The sequence below is a fragment of the Alligator mississippiensis genome, chromosome 12 (genome assembly GCF_030867095.1).
Source record: "Alligator mississippiensis isolate rAllMis1 chromosome 12, rAllMis1, whole genome shotgun sequence".
Classification (NCBI taxonomy): Eukaryota; Metazoa; Chordata; order Crocodylia; family Alligatoridae; genus Alligator; species Alligator mississippiensis.
The window spans coordinates 18,396,456-18,417,878 of record NC_081835.1 but is presented as its reverse complement, the minus strand read 5'-3'; the positions used below and the strand labels follow the sequence as shown (position 1 = coordinate 18,417,878).

At 51.4% G+C, this 21,423-nt stretch overlaps 1 protein-coding gene across 3 annotated transcripts in view; it reads left to right on the top strand.

Annotated features, from left to right (window-relative positions):
• Positions 1-21,423, top strand: part of PLXNA1 (plexin A1) — a 239,455-nt gene that overhangs the window by 122,710 nt on the left and 95,322 nt on the right. For all 3 annotated transcript variants that reach the window (XM_059715601.1, XM_014605745.3, XM_059715602.1), the window contains exon 9: positions 13,397-13,511. In XM_059715601.1, coding sequence (XP_059571584.1) covers positions 13,397-13,511 — 115 coding nt within the window. The remainder of the gene's footprint in view (positions 1-13,396; positions 13,512-21,423) is intronic.

Genomic DNA, 21,423 nt, shown 5'->3' with positions numbered 1-21,423 from the left:
ACCCATGAGAGGATTTCGGTCCAATCCTGCCATGGTCTTGGCACCCTAGGTGCTCAGCGCCTTGCAAGAATGGGGCTCACTATGCTTATTTTAGAGGCCACTGGGAACTTGGTCTGGGGGCTGAGGTGGCTTGGGCAGGCTTCTTTTTCCCCAAGGGAGCTCAGAAACACTCAGAGAGGGTCTGTTTGGCCCATCGCTTTAGGAGAGAAACCGGAGGGGCATAAGCAGGGTACAGCTCCCACTTCTTTCTGATCTGTCCTTGCAAGGCTTTGTAGGGTGATCCAACCCCATGCTGCCCAGGCTCATACCCTGTGTTGGATTAACAGCAGCTAGATCCCTGACGAATGTCACTGGCACCTTCCTCCTTCCCTGGGCTGCAGAGAGCATTGCTGGGGGGGGGGGGGGGCTGTTAGAGTCCATACTGCTGATCACCAGCAGAAACAATTTTAAGCAGTCGCCTTTACTTTCCCCCCCGTGCCAGGCCTTGCCCCTCCTCAGCTTGGGATGGGGCAGCCAGGCTAGTGACTTTCATTTTCTCTTTCTAGGCGGTTTTGCTTTCTGTTTCTCCAGCTGAGCGCTGCCGCAGCCTTGAGTTTTTGATAGCCCAGGGGAATGTCGAAATCAACAGCAGCAATAACAACAACAAAGCTGTTTATATTGAAACCTTTATAAAAGCAAGAATATGTTTCTGCTCCTGTTAGGGTTTTGTAAATTGCCTCGCCTCTCCCCAGCATCTCCCTTTCCGACATTTGGAGTCTAAATTGCTTGACGCCAGCAAAGACCATTGAGCGTGGCTAGTGTTGTGGAGTGCACAGCTTGAAGCACCGTAGATGGAGCTGATTTGCAGAGGATGAGCAAACATCAGGCCCCTTTAAGGTGTTTTAAGCTGGATCCCAAGGTACCCAGTAACTCTTGGAGTAAGTGTCTTTAAAGAGGATCTGAGACCTTCACCCCAGTTCTGGGTTGTGCAGCCCCTTTACTGTGGCAGCATCTAGGTAGGCAGTCCATACTTGGCATAGAGTAGGTAGAATACCCTGGATCATCTTCCCCCTATGCCCTGTTATCGAGGGCAGTGTTTTCCAACCTTTTCCAGCCCAAGACACACTTACATTAATAAAATTTTTCTGCGGCACACCTGTTAAGGCATTCCCCATCCCCATATTTATGAGCTCATTGTAGCTCATTGCCCTGGCAAAATTCTGTGACATACCTGCTCATTTCTGATGGCATACCATTGTGCCGTGGCACAGTGGTTGGGAAACAGTGATCTAGGGACACACAAGGGAGAGCTTGGGGTGGGAAAAGGGGCATCAGGTCCCACGGACTTGTGGGGTTACCCAGGTATTCTCTGCAGAAAGTTACTATAAGGGAAAGCAGCCATTAAAGTGACTTTAAGTCATAATGAGGCCTTGGTGTGGCAATTTGGAAGGGCAAGTGTACCTGGAAGCCACTTTATGGCCACTTGCCTGCATCCATCTCAAGTTGAGCTTCCCCAGAAATGCAACCCTGAATCGGGGCTTGTTTCCAGTGACTGCTTTACTCTGTAGAAGCACGAACAGGGAGGCAGACCTTGTCCTGAGCCTTGAAGAGCTATCAAGGTTTGTTCAGGATGAAAACAAATCATTTGGTGTTAACAACAAAGGGATTGTGCCTAGTACCTGATTTCTATAGTAACCACTTGAAAGGGAAGGATATTGGCAAGGAGACAGGTGGGGAGTGCTCGCTGATAGCACCTTTCTGGAAATGATGGGTCTCCTTGCTCCAATTAGCCAGGAGGAATTTGGGGAGTGTTGGAGTTCTCCTGGTAAATCAGGACTGGGCTGAGGAAGGGGTTAGGATTCTCGTTTCGAGATGCCCCAGTGAGTTAATGCATTTAGATCTTGTCAATATTTTCCATGCTGCTTTGAGATGGGGCATTGGGAATTGGTGTCTTGGAATGTCGCTCTCTTCTGGCTCTGCTTTTCCGAGAGAGGAATCGCCGTGACACGAGGCACCAGAGACCTGTAGCACCTCTCAATATGGATTATCCCGTTCTCGCCAGAGTGGTGTTGACTGTTGACAGGGTTGCCACACTGCTTATTTTTCAAGGCCAGCCCCGCGCACTGTCTAGGAGACTTGTGGAGAAGAATGCCGCTTGTATTCTTTTTGGGAAAGCTGCCTCCCAGCTTTCCCAGATAAACGGGGCTGCGGTTTGTTAAACCTCGATTAGCACAAAGTGTTTGACGGAGCCCTTTGTGAGGACCTGGTCCATGTAATGGGGGTGTGCACAGTTCTATGTGCCTTGACTAGGAAGGGCTGAACTTCCCTCTGCATTCCTAGGGGAGATATTTGGTTAAGGGCTAGTTGCTTTGTGCAGAGCCTGCAGTCCATGCTCAGGCTGCTCGGAGACCATTGTTCAGAGCGTTTTCAATAGCTGTCCTGCTAAGGGGCATGCAGTGTAGCACAGCCCCTCATTCATATCCTCTGGTGCTATACAGACTTCTGCATCAGAAAGGGGATTAGTTAGCTCTGGGACAGCATTTTCCCTTCCCTTTCCCTGGATCACATGGAGGTCTCTTTTGGGGCAGTGAAATGAGTGTATGGTGAAGCGATGGGCTAGAGCGGGGGTACACCTCACTTCCCTGCCAGCTTTGGGGAGCAAAGGGGGACCAAATAGGCAGCACTCTCTGTGCTATCTGTATAGGAAGATAGGCGGGAGGAGTCCCTGGAGCAGTCATCAGCTGTGAGAGCCCTGTCAGCTTACCTGTGTTTGAGCCATGCTGCATGGAGAACGGGCTCCCACAAGCTCAGGCAGAGGCATGAACCTGCAGAAGGCCAGCCCTGGTATGTCCCTGACTATGGGACTCATCCACTGGGTTTAGTGAGCTGGTCATGCAGGCTGGTCTTTTCAGTCAAGGCTGCAAACTGCCCCACAAGGGGATGGCTGGATAGAAATCTCCATGGGGAACTCTTTGTGCTTTCCCTCCCGATGAGCCCCTCCCCTTGGGGGCTTTCCCACAGCAGGCCTTGATCAGACATGCATTCTTTAAAGGCCACTTCAGGAGCTTTGATAATCCACTTAATCACCCCATGTCCAAAATCTGCGTATGCAGATGATGTGATGCCTCTGTGCATGTTAAGCTGCCTCTTAAAGGTGTTCTCCAGGAAATTGAGTTCCTCCTTAGAGATAAAGGTATAACACAAGGCTCCATTATTGCTTTCAGTAGGGGCTGTGGTCTCTGACTAGGAAGATGAGTGAGAAATAGGTCTTGAAAGAGAGTCGGGGATTCCAGAGGGGTGGGGAGAGAGATGGAGCAATGTAGGGGCTCGTCTCAGATGACTAGGTTTGGAGAGGGGGAAATACTGGACCTGAGAGCTGAAGGTTGTGGGGGGGCAGGCGCATAGAGATGCAAGGTCTGGCCCTCACCAAGTGCTTCATGGGACTGTCCAACTATATTTTTTCCCAGCCTTTGTGGTGTGGGTTTCATTTGGAGCTTCCATTATAGTTTCTGCAGTCTTGTTCCTAGGCAGAAAGGGTACGAGGGGAGGGGAAGGGAGAGGTGTTCGTGAGGATGTGGGGCTTGATTCTGCCATTTCTTCATTTCAGTCGGTAAATTATGCAGAACTTTTGACTTTTAATATTGCAGCATGTCAGCACATTCCCAGGTTCCCATATGGCCTGTGCAGAGAGAACCCATCACAAAGCAGCAGCTCTGCCAGATTTGGAAACCACAGCCTTCCCATTGACAGAAGGCAGCAGGTGGGACAGCAGTAGACCACCCGGCCTGATCCAGGAGGGTGAAAGAGACGTGGGGATCCTGGCAGATGGGACTGGGAGGGGGACTCTGAACTTGAACAGTTGCCATGGGCTGCTCGATGTCCATCCTTTCTGAGTTTCACACAAGGATGTAGTACTGTTCACATGCCAACACAGGAAACACGGAAGCCCAGAACGCTGCCTCCATGTGGTGACAGTGATGGCAGCTGAATGCTGCCCTGTGGGTGAGGGTTGAAACTCTCCCTCACCTCCCATTAAAGCTGTTGTTGCTAAGAGCATCATCTCCTTGCCGTATGAGCTCCCCAGCCTGCGCTGGTGGTGGCCACCCTCCAGTAAAACCCCTCCCAGGACAGCGACAGCCTCTGGGATCACTTTGGTGCACAAAGAGGGGAGGTGTACAAAAGCAGCTGTGTTGGCCACTTCTGCATGATGTAGGGGAGACGGTAGAGCCAGAGTGTCAGGCCAGGGGGATGTAGTTTATTTTTAAAGCCTTGTGAGGGCATTGCAGAACAATGGGGAAATGGCTGTAGTGGCTGTAACACTACTGCAGCTGAAGCCAGACGTCTCTCTAACTCTAGGGAGGCGAGTGCTGCTGCCTTTGAATAGAGCAGCCCTATCTCACAGGTCAGGCTTTCGTTATAAGTCTCCATTAGGCAAATGGGATTTTAATGCATTGCTTCAGGGGGTGAGAGTTGTGTGGCACTGCAAAGAAGGCAGGGGCTGGGCTCGCTGCTAGCACGTGAATCACTTTCCTGAGAATCTCTATCTCCACATAATTTTGATTCTCTGGAAGCAGGAAGGGTGTGTTGGTGCCTGCTAGAGCCAGGGGGGAGTGCAAGTGCTGCACACTCTTCTAGCTCTCCTAGTACCCCTCAGTCCATACTTTGCTAATCTAAATCTGGGGCTCCCCACTCTGTCCTGCTGGTACCCCTCAGTCCGGATCTGTAGCATGCCCTGCCACTGAGATACACCTCATTCCCCCTTAAATGCTGAGTCCTTGTCCCAGTGGTTTTGCAGCAGACAGACTTTGCAACTTGTACTCTCCTGGATCAGTTCTGGTGTTGCATTTGCTTAGGTGAGCTATCCTATGGTCTCCAGTGGGACTGGCCAGAGGATGTACTACTCGGCGTGAGTAAGGCCTTAAGGCCAACCAGGAAGAGCATAGGAGATAGTGAGACACACCAGGCTGTAGGGAGGGCTGGGGTATGGACAGTAGGGCAGTGTAGTTTCTTGAGGCAATAGCATTCATGTTTGGAGGTGTCTAGGTCTCCCTCAGGCAGTGATGTTTCAGGGCAAATTGTGATGGGCAGGTAGGTGGCAGGGTGGAGAGGTGGGCATAAGGAGATGTCCATGCAAAACCTTGGGTGAGGTGGAAAAAAAGAACATGGGCGCTGGCCTGTAGCCCCAGCGTTTCCAGTGCCAGGGGCTAGCAGAGAACTGCTCACACTCCTCTGGGGTGAGTGGCATCAACCCACTCCTGACTCCCCCTTGCCTCTTGCTGCTCTCCCACCTCCCCCAGCCTGTTCTGCAAATGTAATGGAAGTGGAGCTCAAATCACTTGCAGTGCAACCCCTCCCCTCCCTTCCCCCAGCTGCCACTCCAAACGCAGGCTCTAATAGAATCTAATATTCACTAAGGACATATCTCTCTTACTGAGATAAGGTCTTAAAAGTAGCTTGGAGGATCTGAGGAAGTCAGAGGGAGGTGCTGCATGTATGCAGATGCTGTTTCCATCAGCATGAGTCGCATATGTCATTTTCCCTTCCAGTTGAACCTCTCTTGTTCTGCATATGCCCTTAGTAGAAGTCGCCCTCTCCTTTCCTCCTTCTTCCTTTGTGGAAATGCATGGCTCCAGGCTAAGATCCCCCATGGTGGGGGTCTGTCCTGCCACTTGCTGTGATGGTGCCTGGCCTGCTTGTGTCAAGCACACAGATAATGCTCCCTGCCTCCTGCTTTCTGGTTTGTTCTCTAAAGGCAGCTTTTGGGGAGCAAAGATAGCCACCTTCTTCCTCCATTTTCCTTTCCTTTCTCCTCTTCTCTCTCTGTCTCTCTCCTCCTTGTTTCCCTGCTCAGGCTTATCTCCCTCCGCCCCGTGGGTGCCTGTTTTGTTCTCTGCCTTCCCCTCTCTGCACAGAGTGCTGAAGAGCTCTCAGCTCTTTTAAGCCAGAGATAAGAGAAGCGAGTGGACTTGTTTCCCAGACCATGCGAATACCAATATAATAGCGAGGCGCGCACCATGCCTGAGGATAAGAGTGAGTGAAGGTGAATGAGGAATGAGGTCTGATCCGCAGCACATTGAAGTTGATGAGAAGTTCTTAGGGTATGGACATGAGAACAATTTACTGCAGAATAAGCGGGCTGGACTTCATCACGTGTCAGCTGCTCTGCGGTAGCTGCCCGTATCCCTGCTTTTACTCCATGTGAAAGAGGGCTAAGCTACCATGGTTAAGCTTCCACTGACTACGGGGTAAGAGCATGTACTCAGTTATCGTGGAGCAGCTGATGTGCGATAAAGCCAGTGTTCCCTGGGGTGAATTGTTCCTGTGTCCCTAAGCCTTCCTTCAGTTTGGATCAGGCAGGAGGGAAAAGAACAACAGTGCTGTGGTAATTTGAGCTGCCTAGTTCTTAACTTCAGGAGGAGATGTTTTCCTGAAACCACTATCCACTGGTTCTGAGAGTCAGCTCCATGGAGCTGGTGCAGTCCCAGCTGGGATCTCAGGAGTGATACTTCCTGAGCCCACTCCATTTGACTCTCCTGTGGTTTCCAGAGACATTCTTGACCTACTGGTCTCAAAATCAAGCACTTCTTTGCTTCTTCACGTCTCCTTCCCACACATTGCTGTTTTGGGCATCCCATGTCTCTGATGTACACTTAACTCTGAGCAAGTTTATGGCTGACATCCTCTCCAGTGGGGAGCAAGATAAAGACACCAGGGTTGGGTAGGCACAGGGACCTAGATGGGATGGCAGGGGGGGCTGCAGGCCGCAAAAGTACATTTTATCCCGGTACACCTGAGCCAATGCAGCTCCAAGGCAGCTTTCTCTATCTGAGGCTTTTTGCTTTAGAGCTTCTGTTGTCTGCAGTCCTGAACACTTTCTCTGGGTAGGAGCCCTGGAGTCCTGATGGATCTCAGTCTATTGTAGCCCCACGATAATGGACAATATGTACCGTTCCTAGTACAGCAATCCACGACAAGGGCTTTCTCTGGTAGTTGTGGCCTTGGATGAACCCCATGTGGATTTTCTTTGCCTAATGTGAAATCACTATTGAGTTTCTCTCCAGTCACACGGTTCTGGAAAAGAGAAAGCAGGCAACGCTGCAGCTCAACTCCCTGTGGACATCCCAGCAGCAGAGCCAGTCCAGGGTGCCTCATCTGCATCCGAACCTGTGCTTTGGCATCAAATTGTTTCCATCTCGGCTTGGCTGCTGGTGGAAACTGGCCTTCTGGGAGAGGATGTTCCTGCTGCAGGGTCCGATATACAAGGGAGGATGTGAGTGTGACTTCCTCTAATTATCTGAAATGGTGAAAGCCTTTTAGGCAGTAAGTGCTGAGGGAAGAATGCCTGGCCGTGGGAAGGAGAGAGACGGCACAGATGGCATCATGCTGCCGAGCAACCTGCTACTGCATCAGGAACCGGCAGGAGTGACAAATGGACACACTAGGGATGAAACCCCGGACACGAAGTAGAGCCCGACCTTGGCAGGATGTGCCAAGACCAGAGAGCTTCAGCTTGCTCTTCTGCTTTGGCAGCCAGGGTAGTCTGACTGGACCAGTCTGCAGAAACACTTGGAGAAGCCTCTCATGCTTCAAAATCTCAGCTTTGACTTTTCTTACTGAGTTGGTCTGGGGCTGGTCATTAAGATGAAAAGCCTTTGGAGCATGACACAGGCATGTGCCAGGGCACTAGTGTCTGTTTGTGCCCACAGCAGCTTGCAAGGATTGAGGGGGCTGGTGCAAAAGTCTCAGAATCATGGCACTCTCAGAGCTGTTCTGTGTTTCAGTGCTGAACAAAGCATGCAGGAAAAGGGGAGTGGCGGGGGAAGGTGGTGCGGCCTCATAGCAGTGCTGGGCTTGACCGACAGCCTTAAACCCTAATATGGTTTGTACAATTCAGGCTTCACTTTGGTGTCACCAGTGGGAAGAGCTCAGGCTGCTGTTGCAGGATGGAAGAGTAGAGCCATTTAGATGTCTCCCTACTCTGAGTTGCAGGGTCTTAGCAACTCAGCTTCAGTTCAAAGCCCACTCTGCTTGGCAGTATTCACTAGCTAAGGTGAGCATGTCTAAAGCTTTGAGGACAACACATTAGAATCTCTAAAATTAGGTTTATCTCCTGGCAGGTGACAGCAAAGCTAAGAAATCAGCTAGAGCCTAGTGTGGTTAAATGGTAAAGTACATGAGTTCAGTTGGGCCAAACTTACAGCCTTGGGATTGTTGCAGAGTTAGCCCACTTAGGCTAGTAGGAGATATTTAGGTGCAATATAACATCATGCTAAGCTGGTCTTCCTACAAGGTACCAACTAGGAGCTGATGCTACTCAGCATCTCTTTAGGATCAAGCCCTTGGTGTGGGACCCATCACACTCAATACAGGGGAACACTAGAATAGGCTGGGGATATTGGTCCACAGATGCAAAGAGCTACAAATCAAAAACTGGTTAGGTTGGAAGGTAACATGGGGAAGGGCTGGATTGAAGGTTGCCTGTTGGATCTCCCAGGGGGAGGAGGCCTCTTTGATCCCATCTGGGACTGCTCTCTACTGCATGTTCTCCTCAGCTTTATTGAGTCTTGGTTCAAATGCCCCAGTTGATGGGGGCTGGAGAGTCTGCTCCATATCCTGAAAGATCAGTAGGAATTATTTCCTGCTGTTCAGGCTGTATTTGCTTTAGCTCAGTTTCATTCTAGTCTCTTTAAGTTATGCTGATCTCTGTGACCCAAAACAATCTGCCCCGCCGTGCATGTTCACCCCATCAGACACTGCTACCCAGGCACTTATCTGAGCTGTCCTTTCCATGGTTGCTGTTTTTCTATTTGCTGGTTTTTGGCCAGTGTCCACCACTTTGGTAGCTGAATTATTTGCTTCCCAGTCCTGGCTTGAGCCCTCAGCAGAGGGATGGAGAATAGACACAATCCTTTTGCTTTGTTGTTTATTTGGTGGAGTTTTTTTTCCCCTCTCTGTACCTCCCTCCATCAAAGCTACTGGAGATAGGAGACCACGGCTGTGCTTTTAAGTTGAATATCTGCAGTTGAAATAAAATTGCATATATTTGCATAAGGAGCATCTCAATTAACATATTTGTGGGTAAAGCTAAAAGGGCTGTTCATTTGGAAGTGAAAATGTGAGCGAAACATGGAAATGACTTCCAGCCCCTTTGCAAGCAGCTTAATTAAATATTTCCTTAGTGCGTACGCATGGATTTCAACAGCTCTCGCTGTATACGTAATGGCGTGTGAAGCTCCAGGGCAAGGAGTTTTGTCCCTGCAAAGCCCCAAGTGAAGGGTTGATACTGAGGCTTATCTGTACCTTGATTGTCTGCCCTGGCATCCGTATCACACTTGGCCTCCTTGCGCTATCCTAGCACCTCTGAAGTGACAACTCTCCAGGAGGGAAAGGAGTTCAGCACGATAGATCCCTGCATTTGAGACTGCTTCTTTCTCAGGAGCTCTTCTTTCTATTTCTTCTCATCGCAGGCTGAGCTCTCCCTAACGCTGCCCTCCCTGAGAAGATCCCACAGGGCGTGTGGGCTGTCGTGTCTGGCTTGCTAGAAGTGTGACTCACTCAGCACTGGGGTTCGAGGGCAGCCTTTCCACTTATGCCAGTGGAAGGATGTTCCTTTATGCCAAGGCTGGAATCAGGCCCGGTATTTCTAAGGAGGTTGCCATGCTTTGGGGGTAATTCTGCTCTCTTTGAAGTTGATGGGGACAGGATTGAGCTTTTATTGGGATAGTCACTCCTGCAGCTAAGATCTTTTGTCTTTTCTTTCCCTTGTGTTTTTAATCCAGACAGCTATGTCCCCCACTTCATTTATGCCCCAGTGCCTGTGCTTGTTTTCCAGCTGCCAGGACAGGTTTGGTTTTGTGACAGTCTTTCGTCTTGTGAACCTGGCTTGTGACTGAGCTGAGGGCCTTGTAGACAGCCTCATGGACATGTATGAAGAGTCAGTTTTGTGGCATCACTACTGAACTCCTTCCTCCCACAAAGGTGCTGGACCCTGACTGTATCCCTCATGCAGAGGAGATGGGCCCCTAGATTCATAGATTCATAGATGTTAGGGTCGGAAGGGACCTCAATAGATCATCGAGTCCGACCCCCTGCATAGGCAGAGTTGTTCCTAGTTAATGGAGCAACTGAGGTCCATGGTGCTGTGACCTGGAAAAGAAGGGTAGTTTTAGGGACATTTTGGTCGTGTACAGACCCCACTCATTTATTTGGATTCCTGCTGTTTCATAATCACATTGATCCTCCAGTGCTGGGCTTCTGTCAATGTAGAGCAGAGGTGCACAGTGCCCACTTTCTTGAGGGCCTCTGGCAAGGGACACTTTCCAGTGGGGGGCTGCTGTAGTGGGACTTGCCTAAATGGATGTGAGACACCCCCCCCAGTGCCTTTGCAAGCAGGAAGCTGTCTCAGCTCTACAGGTGCACACACTGCTTAATGAAGACAGAGAGGACTGTGCAGAGAGGACACAGGGCATGTTCTTTTGCTTTCTAACTGCTTTTACATACAGCTTATTGATGTGATCAAGGATTCTGGTGGGCCACTGGGATTGCCCAGGCTGGCTGCATGCATCTCTTGGGCCATATGTTGTGCCGCCTGCTGCAGAAGAACCAGGCCTCTTGTGATGGGACACTGCTATCCCTGCTAGCAGTTCTCTGGGTGTGCCAGTTCTGGACGTGAATTGGGGCCGTAGCACTTCAGATCAAGAGTGAGGAAAAGAACCACGGGCAAGATCAAGCTTGTTCATGTGTTACAGCACTGTAGTGGCTTTGCCTCAACTAAGGGAAAGTGTGCTTCTGAGGAACCTGTTAGCTAGCAAGTTGTAACTCAGTGCTGTTACAAATGCATTGGCGCCTAACGTGGACAGGGTTTGGTACCTTCACAAGCTGGCCAGCTTGTCACAGTTGTTCCTAGACCACATGATTTTAGAGTAGGACTGATGTACTGTTTAGGGTACTAGGATCGTTCCCAGGTGAATAAGCCCTTCGGTTGTTTGTGCTTGCGCTGAAGGAGTGTCACTAGGACAGCCTCAGGCCAGACTGACAAGCAGGTGGGCAGGATTGGTGGCTAAGATGACACCGGTGGAGACTGGGGCAGTGGGGTCCAGTGCGAGTGTATCTGTTTTCTCTTCCCTCTATGCTGGTCTGGCTGGTGATTCTGCCATGGCTCCCTTTTCCCATCTTAGAGTCGGAAAGGACCTGGTGCAGACTAGGGCAGTCCCATTGCTATCATGGTTGGGTGGAAAGAGGCCCTCAGGCTTTTCTGGGGCTGTCTGCTGGGTAGCTGTGCTTGGTTTCATCAGGTATCTCCTTTTCACATCCAGCCCTAAGGAGGGTCCTTGGGAAAGGTTGCCCTTGTGCTTTCTCTGAGCGCAAGAAAGGCTTCTTGCCTGCCATGTTTGTTTCCTACCAAAGCTGCTCCTTTGTGGGGCAGCTCTGACACAGGGACTTCAAAGTGCAGGAGTGCGGCTTGCAGAGCCAGACCATGGTTAAACATAGGCCCTGGGGAGATACAGAAGAGAGAGGAAGAGAATCAGGGGAGGGAGGGACTGAGAGCCAGGCTTGCACACAACCAGGGAAGGGGGAAGCCAACACGCGCACAGCCCGGCTGCAGACTGAGGATGCAAGGGGAGCAGACAGAGAGGTCACACACGCGGCATTGTGAGGGAGTGAAAGGCACTACAGTCCCAAAATGTTAATCTGACCCAACCTTTGGCCAGTTATAATTTAGCTCTGAATGAGCATGCATTAATGCAGTGGGTTTTTTTTTCCTCCCTGCAATTGGAGGGTCCTTGTTCTGACTCCGTTTGCTAAAATTGCCTTTCATAAAACCAAAAATAAAGCTGACAAAGTCTGCGATTCAGCCCCCTCACAGGCAGGCAGGAAGGGAAGCGCCCAGGCCTGTCAAGTTAGGGAGAGGGGTCACAGGTCCCCTGCTTGTTACCACGTGGCAGGCGTCATGACGGGGAGCGGAGGAGGAGCGCGTGGCTAGGGCCAGGGGATGAGAGAGAGAGATGCCGCAAGCTTTGTAAAGGCTGTTTATGCAGGCTGCAGAGTGGGCGATTCAGCACAGAAGCTGTGATGTAGTATGGAGAAGGGAAAATTGAGGGAGAGGGGTGGATTTGATAACAGTCTTCAAATACCTGAAGGCTGGTTATATGGAGGATGGAGATAAACTATTTTCTGTGGCCACAGGGGACAGAACTAGGAACAATGGTCTCAAATTGCAGCAAGAGAAATGGAGGTTGGATATTAGGAGGAACTTTCTCAGTCTGAGGGTGGTTACGCAGCGGAACAGACTGCCCAGAGAGGCTGTAAAGTCTCCATCCTTGGACCCTTTTAAGAGCTGGTTAGACCAGAGGTACTCAACCCAGAGCCCATGGGGTGCACCTAGCCTGTAGAGCTGTGTCGTCTGGCGTGTGGGGCTTCCTACAGATCTGGAAATTTGGTGACAGTGTTAATTGCTGAGGCTCAGGGAGCCAATTCACACTGCTTCTCTTTCCCCCTTACAAAGTTCCTGGACCAGTGGGCCGCCCCCAAGTCCAAATGACTTGGCCCCGTGTACTGCATGGGGTTGCAGCCAGTCCAGTGTACGGGTTCCTGCATGGCCAGCCCCAGCACTGGGGCCAGGCCTGTGCACCAGGTTGTACCTGTGTGCTGACCCTGCGTGCAGGATTTGGCCCTGCACTGCTTATCCGGCCTGCAGAACTGGAAAGTTGAGCATCCCTGGGTTAGGCATTCCATCCAGGAAGAGCACACACCAACTGCTGAAGCTTCCTTAGCCTGACGAAGGGTTTTTGAACCCGAAAGCTTGCTTAATAACTATTCTCCAACCATTTGGGTTGGTCTAATAAAAGATATCAAATTCACCCAAGGAATCTTGTCTGGGTTAGGCAGACACTTGATTGGGGTGGTTTAGTCAGGAGTGATCCTGCCTTCAACAAGGACTAGATGACCTCCTGGGGTCCCTTCCAGTGCTTGTCTATGATTCTGAGTGGACAGGATGAGTCCATAGGAGCCACTGTCCCCAGACTGAGCGCTGGGTGTTGCTATGTGCACTGTGCTCTGCCAGGCACAACCATGTGGCTGAGATGCGAAAGAGAGACTGACCTCGCTGCATGATTTAAAATCCTCTTGCATTGATGAGAAAATCGGGATGCGAGAAGCATTTGACTAAGATGCTGTTCACATCTGACCACGAGTAGTTCCATTCTCCCTCTCCATTGCCCTCTGTGATTTCAGTGGGATGCATATACCTTTTCACTTCACAGCCTGAATTATTCTGTTGTCTTCCACCCTGCGAGCAACTACGTGTCAGTGGTGGATGACTGATCCCTATGTACAGTCTGCGATGTGCTTGGGCACTGTAGGGGGTCGCTGCCTCATCAGGTCTTAATACTTGATCATCTGCTCCCTTTTCCTGCAGCTGCCTCTCCTGCGTGAATGGCTCGTTCCCATGCCACTGGTGTAAATACCGTCACATCTGCACCCACAATGCTGCGGAGTGCTCCTTCCAGGAAGGACGTGTGAACATGTCTGAGGTAAGCTTCTGCAAAGCTGGCTCCCTTACTCCTCCATCTGCCTCTCTGCTCTGCACTGGGGTCTATGGCGTGGGACTCTGTTCGGATTATCTGTTATTTTGGAGGGGAGAATACCAATGAACTGCAAGAGGCAGAAGGGCCCTTTCACAAGCTGTCCTCCCTGTCCTGCTTGGCTGTGCTTCCATCTGAGAAAGGGGTCCTTGCACCTGGGCCCTGTGTTGGTGGGGCGGTGATGACAGTGGAACTGCTGCAGGTTTTTGGCGAATGCCTTACTTGTTGGAAAATGCTGTGATGGGGATTGAAACAATTTTGTGTGTTCAGATTGAATATGGCAACTATGCTGGCCTGAAAACAATAGAAAACTCAAACCCCAAAGCAAAAAAAAGCCTTCAGAAGTTGAAACGTTTTGTTTTGACATTTCCCAAATGAAGTGCTATGAATTTTCCTTTCAACATTGACACTTTCGTTAAAAAAATTCCCAACATTTAATTACCACCCCCCCCCCCCCCAAAACAGGGCAGTTGGGGGTGGGCGCAGGGCATTAAAAAACCCTTGAAAACCAAACAGTTTCCCCTTCTCCCTCCTCTTCTCCCCTTCTGGTTTGCCAGGAGATCCAGAAGATTTGCATTTCAGATCAATCCTGCATGCAATTTGTGTCCGCCAAACTGAGGAACCTGTATGTGCACTGCTGTCCTTGTGGGGATTCTCTGGGTCCAAACAGGAGGGTGGCTTCCCTGCTTTTCCAGCCCTCAGTAGTGCCTTTACCTGTCCTGATGCTCAGTCACTGCATGAGCTATTTAAGAGCAAGACCTTGGGAAAAGTAGGTTCATTATTAACCAGCTCACACGTGCTTCCTTTCCTCTCTCCCTGTCTCAGCCTATCAAGGTGGCTTCAAATCCTCTGTTAAGTCAGAGGGAACCTTAACCCTTCAGGCTTTGCATTCTCAAGGTCTCCCTGAGTAACTCGACAGCAATCACTTCCTGGAGTTGGAGACTTGTATACATTTTGCCTAAATTTCAATCAATCTGTAGAAACAGCACTTCTGGTGAGCACCGGCACAGATAGAAATCACCCCATATTTGTCTTAGTGCAGCCATGTCTGCAAATGGACCGGGGAGGTTTGTAGAAGCTGGTGAGGCATAGGTTTGTCAGACTGTTCTAGTCTGCTCCTGATGCTGGATTGGTCCTCCTGCAAAAAGCCGACATTTTAAAAGCAGTGTGTGATTTTTGGGTGCCCAGTCTGAGATACCTTTAAAGCAGCCAGATTTGCCAAATGAGGACTTGATCTCTCTCCAAACTAGGTCCCTTTAATGGGTCTCGGGTTGGGTACCCAACAACATGAATTGCTGCTTAGCATTTAGGCCAAGGCTCCTGCCATTCCTGGGGGTGGGGAGTATTCAAGCGTTGCCAGGGATGGGGTGGTCACAGTGACGGGGTGGCAGGCTCTACAGAACAGCATGATGTGAAACCCTGGCTCTGTTGAAGACTATATCCAAACTGCTCTTGATATTAGTGGAACTGGGGTTTTGCTCATGCTGTGCTGCATACCTTCCCAGCAGGACTGACACCTGGTTTTACCTCAGCATTGGACCAGAGGCCCGCCTATGCCAACCACCAGCCCAGTGCGTGCTGCCAGCCCCGAGTCCATATGGCCGTTTGTCCAACGTTACATTGACTGGGCTGAAGGGAATTTCCTTCCTGACAGCCTCTGGCAGTCAGCTGGTGCCCTGAAGCAGGAGGATGAATTTCCCTTCTGATTGCGCCACAGGTGGCTGCTGCCCTTGTTATCCCAGCGCTGCGAGCTGCCTGGCATGCTGCTGTGAGCCTGGTGAGTAATGAGGACTTTGCGGCCCACAGGGGTGTCTGCATTCAGCAGAGTTCTGGGTTTCCCGTCACCCTCTGCTAAATTGGAAGAAAAGGGCTCTCTTAAAAAGCCGTGTGTTAGGAGCGCTCTGTTAGAACCTGCCGCTTGCCATTCCATCCTTTCCCCCGCGCAGCTTGATTCTGGCACTGCTAACACTTTCCTCACCAGAACCTGTCCACATGGAGGCACCAAACAGCTGTGTGTCAGGAGCAGTGGCCTGGCCGAGATGTGGGTGCAGGGGGGCAGTCTCCACGAGTGCTTTGGGGAATGGGTGGGTGATGCATTGCCTCCTGTTCTGCAGTGGCTAGTCACCTACGTGCAGTGGTGCGTGGAGTCCAGAGAAGAGGCAGAGCTTGGCTGTGGCAACAGCTGGAGGTGGAGATTCTGTTCTGCTGCTAGGCTGTGCATTGCTGCATGTGCAGATGATGGTTTCCTAAATTCTGCTATGCTGACTACTCTGCAAGGAAAGGGCACTCAGTAAATACCTAAGGGAGAGATTTGCTCATGCTTTTAAACCACGAGTATCCCCATGGGGCTGAAAGGGCCGTAACCTCGCCCACTTCCCACAGCACACATATCCTCCCACTGCCAAGTTGTGCTGATCAGCTTAAAAATAACCTTGCACTGCAATTTGGGTGCTGTCTTTGGCCATCTCCTCCCCACTCCAGGGATCAGCCCCCCAGCTTGTAATTCTGTCTGATGGGCACGAACCGTTCAGAGCAGTAGTGGTCAACATTTTTGCCATGAGGGCTGGATGAGTGGTGTCCAGGTCCAGATGCGATGTCTCTACAGGCTGGGGTTGAGCACCCCTGGATCAGAATTAGCTGGGGAGAATAGTGCCTCACTCTGGGAGGTGAAAGTGTCTTTGAGGGGCCCTTGTGAATTAGGGAAGAAATTAGCAGCACACGAAAGTGAGTATTTCCCATTTGACTTCCCTTCCCCAGCAATTAACTGGGAGTGCTGGAGATGATGAGCCTTCACTAGCACAATCCAGAGCCTTGCTTGAGACAAGTGCTTGTTGCCGTCCTGACCCCCGCCCTTGCTTGCGGCTCTGCGCACCAGTTCTCTCTACGTCATGTCTGGTAATAGGAAAGAAGCGACTGGACTCCCATATGGGGATTGTTCAAATGAGTTTCTCTTTGGAGAAAGCACTTGTCAGAGACATCTCAGAAAACCTCTTCCCAAGCAAACACCTTTAATGAGGGGGCTGACAGGTGACAGAACTCATGGCATATCAGGTCTCCCAGGGAGCAAAGGACAATGAGGATGGCTAGAACTTTCCTCCCTCTGTGAATCAATTTGCTTGTAAAGGAACAGGGGAAAAGTCTCCCTTTCCCTCTGTATGGTTAGGCAGTCCTGGCTGGGCCAGTGGTGCCTGCTCCCACAGCAGAGGGCACCTTTTCCAAAATGCTTCGCAGTCTTTAGGACGTGAGAGAAGTTCCCTAAAGCGCTGCCATCCCTTGCAGCAGCAGCATCTCACCCTAGCCTCACACACTCACCTGGCAGCCAGCCTCTCTTGTGAGTTGGGCCCCTCCCAGTCTTCTTTGCACCCAGGAGATGCTTTTTAAACATGCCCATGTGTCCCTGGATCAGCCTGGCTCTCTGCAGACTTTGTATGCATTAATATCCCTTGCAGTTCTGTTCCCTGCATAGCATAGGCAGCCTTTTCCTCTCCCCTTAGTGGGACCCTTTCTTCACCTCTATTGCTTTTGTCACCCAAGTTCCCTATTATCACTGTTGGGGGTGGCACAGTCCAGGGATCCCCTGAGGTGTTACTGGGTTTGCCCACCCCTGTCCACCTCCCACACGGCACCAGACAGATCCGACAGTGAGCGCCAGTGAGGCTGAGGTGCCCTTGGCAGTATTTTTCACTTCCTTCTCACTGTGTCGTTTCCACTCTGGCTCCTGTTGCTGCTGCTGCTCCAGGCCGACGAGCGGCTGCTCTGCATTGAATAGGTCGAGCTTCCGGCAATGAACAATTAATTTTTCTTTCCCCACTCACCCTTTATCATCTCTGGGAGCCTGGCCCTCCAGGAAGGAGCCAGCAAGTTGGGCAATTACTCATCCAGAGCCCAGTCACTGGCCGCAGGATTATTCTTATAAAAGGGAAAGCATGTGCAAGGGAGTGACTTTATTTATGCCAGGCCAACTCCTGTGTACCTCAGTCATTTAAGTGGCTGTACTGAATTCAGAGGGCCTAATTCTACTCCCACCAAATTCAACTCATTTGAGCAAGGCAGGAAAACCTAACTTGGTGTAACCAGAACCCAGGCTTCCTAGTTCCTGTCTGTCTGGTTGTCTGATCTATCATGCAGTCTGGGGTAGCTGTACCTCCCAGGGTTGTCTCTGTAAGAAAAGGGACAATCTTGTCATCGTCTTGCATTCTTGACAGATCTGGCCAGGATTGGGCATCTTAGTGGTGATACCTGATGTGTTGAGCTGTGCTAGTACCTCCCAGCCATTCACAACTCTGATTCCCACAATACTAGCAGAGATGGGCAGCTGTCATTTCCCCAGGGCTGTGGCAGATAGGGAAAATGAGATTCCACTTGGCAGTGCTGCCTGTCAGCCCCTCCCCTTGTCCCACAGCTCCTCACGTATGTGGGTGCATGTGGGTTGTGCTGGGTCCCTTCTGCTGACTGCAGCGACTGACACAAGCTTTTGCTGCCCATTGATCCTATGAGCTGGGCAGAGACGGGGGGAGCCGGTGAGACTCTGTTCTGCCTCAGACATCGATAATGGAAATAAGCTGAATTCCAGCTGGAGGGCTGGCTCCACTCTCAGCCACTCCACGGTGTTGCTCAGGGCAGGAGGTGACATCTGCAGGGTTGCATGAGGATCTCCAATGCTAGGAGCTGCCCTGTAAAACTGTAATTACTGGTGAGGATGCACCAGCCAGAAACGAGCGCAGCTGGACTCTCGGATACTGGAAGAGCTTTGTTGTGTGCACAAAGAGACAGACAAGGTGTCATCTTCTTTGTAAAGGAGTCCCAAGAGACATGGGGCCCCATGTCGCCATTCCCTGAAAAGAGCTGCAGGTTAGGGGCCACAACTCAACTTAAATTTGTACTCATCGTAGGGATTTCCTAGGCCATTAGCCACCAAGCAGCTCCTACATGCCCACTAAGTGAGCGTATGCATGAATCTTTGCAGGCTGAGTTTTGGGACGCCCTCTGGGAATGCAATCCTGCCACTGCTGGGTACTGCCTTCTGTCGTACAGTGGCTGTTCAGTGACATGCAGACTTCCCAGGAGGACAACGCTTGAGAACTATGCACAGACTTGAGGCATGGGGGAGCTGGCCCTTTTGGTTCAGGCTCGAACTGGCCAGGAGCCTTGCGTGAGGTTTGGAACAGCTCAGCAAGGCTTGTTTTTACTCTTGTGTGGCTTAGTTAGTTCCTGGCAGGGGAGATCAAGATATGATCAGAGCAGCTTCTCTTGCGGGATACACATCCTGGCAGGAGCTGGTGGGTCATGCCGCTGTCCCCAAAAAGCCTGTTCCCATGAAACCAAAGGAGTTCTGACAAACAGCCCATTTAGCCCTTTGTATGTGTGGAGGCAGCTGGGTGCCAAACCATGGCAGGGTAGATGAAGGATGGAGACTCAGCATAGGCATTGAATTTCCAGCCTTTCGTGGGTGTAAGTCTAATGCTTTGAGGTATTTTAAGCTGTGCTTGGTCTGTCTGGGTTTCTGCTTATCTGACTGTGGCGGGAAGGCTGGCACAGAAATGGAAACCTCCCTCTGCACCCACTGAGACGTGCACCCGGCTCCTGCTGGCTTTCCCCTCCTAGCACCTCCAGGGCAGCCGTTGCCCATTCAGCTCTCTCTGGAGTCGATGGAGCACTGCGGCATCCCTGGCACATCAGGTGTGTTCTACCTGGGCTCGTCTGGGGCACCAGAGAGCAGTGCAGGGCGCATTCCCCTGGGTCTTCCTGGGGCAGTGACTGGGGAGAGCAAGGTGGGGAGAGATCACGGATCAGTGGGAGTTGCTCATTCACTCACATCTGGGTGGCAGTGCCAGGGAACAGCCAGCATTTCCCTGAGGCCATTGGAGGGGTTTGATCCCCTGGATGTGGGAGGCTTGGTTTTCTAAGGGTTAACACCACATAGCTTTTTGCCCTCTTGACTTTGCCAGGGTGTGAGGAAAAACAGCTGCCGTCTCCTTCCTCCTTCCACCTTCCCGCTCCTGATTCCTGGTGGCTGGGGAATGCGATCAGCAATTAAAACTGAATTATCTTTTAATAAAAGGCTGTTCCACTGAGGGTGGATCCCGTGTGCCTGCAGGTGGAGGGGGCTGGATGTGGAAGGGAAGAGCACATTGGAAGTCTCCAGCTGTGACAATCTGTGGAGAATTGAATGTGTTCAGCTCTGGACTGGCTCTCTTCCTCCGGGCTGGAGAGTAGGTGCTGCTCTGAGCTGAGCCAGGAGACAAGGGCAGGGCTGAGGGGATCCCTGGGGAGCTGCCACCTGCCTACCTTCCCTGATGATAGAGCAGAGTCCCTGGGATGTGGTTGGTCACACTTTGGAGCCTGGTCAGATGGGAAGGGAGTTTGGGGAGTCAGAGGCCAGGGCTGACAGTCAGTCTTCCTTCTTCCTGTGTCCCACACAGGCAGAGCCCCAGACACCAAGCCTGGCCTAGACATCCCTGAGGAGCAAGAGGCCAAGAGCTGAACGTAGGCTTTTCTCTGTGAGGATGCCCAGTTCCTCAAGACAGCACCCAGCCCTGATATCCCAGCCATATCATCCACCCACCAGCTCCTGGCCAAGCCACCTCTGGATGTCCAAGCCAGGCCATATGTTGTGCTGCCCTTAGCTTGGTATCCTCCAGCTAGGAGGGGGAAAAAAGGGTGTCCAGAGGAAGTCAGAAGAGAGAAGAGGCAGAGAGAGAGAGGTGGTAACTGAAGGGGTGGAAGGGGAGTGGGAAAATGCACACACTTACGGAGGAGCCTGGGTAGAAGGACATGGGGAGGAGGTAATGGGCACCTGGGGTGAAGGGAGGAGAGACGACAAACAAGAGCAAAGGCAGTGGGGGGACAGATGAAGAGGGGATGTGGAGCAAGAGCCGAGGGACAGGGAGTGACAGAAGGACAGAGGGGGAAGGAGATGGTCTGAATGACTGGGAGAGGAGGAGAGATGGATGGAGGAGAGTCAGGCCAAGGCTTGTCAAGGAGGGCAGTAAAGGCCAAAAAGGAGGGCCAAAAAGGCTCTGCCTTGTAGCTTGCGGTTGAAAGCCCTCTTACCCCTAGCTTTACCCCCACATGTTCAGGAGGCTCTTGTGGGATCACTCACTACTGTTCTCCCAGTGGCCTGGACCAACTTGCCTACGTCCCAGCATATACTGGGAACAACACAGCTGCGTGCTCACTGCTGATCAGGGCAGCCATGGATAAAGCAAAATGACCACTTTCTCACCTGTTCTTTACCCTCTGCCCAATGGAAAATCTCTAATTCAGAGTTGGGCACAGACATTTCCTTGAGTGAAAAGCCTAGTTACTCATCAGAGAGCAGTTGTAGCACAGAGAGCTTGAGAACAACTGTATTGTCAGTGCAGATGTACCAGCATCAGGATGCAGCACCCTGCGCCCCCATGGTGAAGTCAGGGAGCTGACATTCCCTGAGTCAGCCGGGGCTGTGTGGAGGTGTCCCCTCTGCCAGCATGGAAGGAGCAAGCTGACATTTGTAAGGGGGAGGGGAGAGTGTCATCAGCTTGTGAAGCTGTTCTTGAGGATCACATCATTCAGATTCCTTCCACCCCTGCTGCAGGGGAGCGGGGAGGCTGGATGAGGTTGCAGGCATTTCCCCTGCGGTTTTCCCGGTCCTGCAGCCTGGGGCGTGGGGCCATGCGGCTCGCTGGGGAGAGGGGGCCTCCCAGCACCAGGTGCTTCCTGTTTTGTAGCCGCGTGAAATTTTTGCTGGATGAGACAGCTCTCCCCACAGATGCAGAACATGTGACATCGCCAGAGGATTTGGCTCCGGCCCAAAGAGCAAGTCAGCAAAACGGGTGGGTGGGTGTGTGGATGCGTGTGCAAGCACTGTGTGCCTGTCATG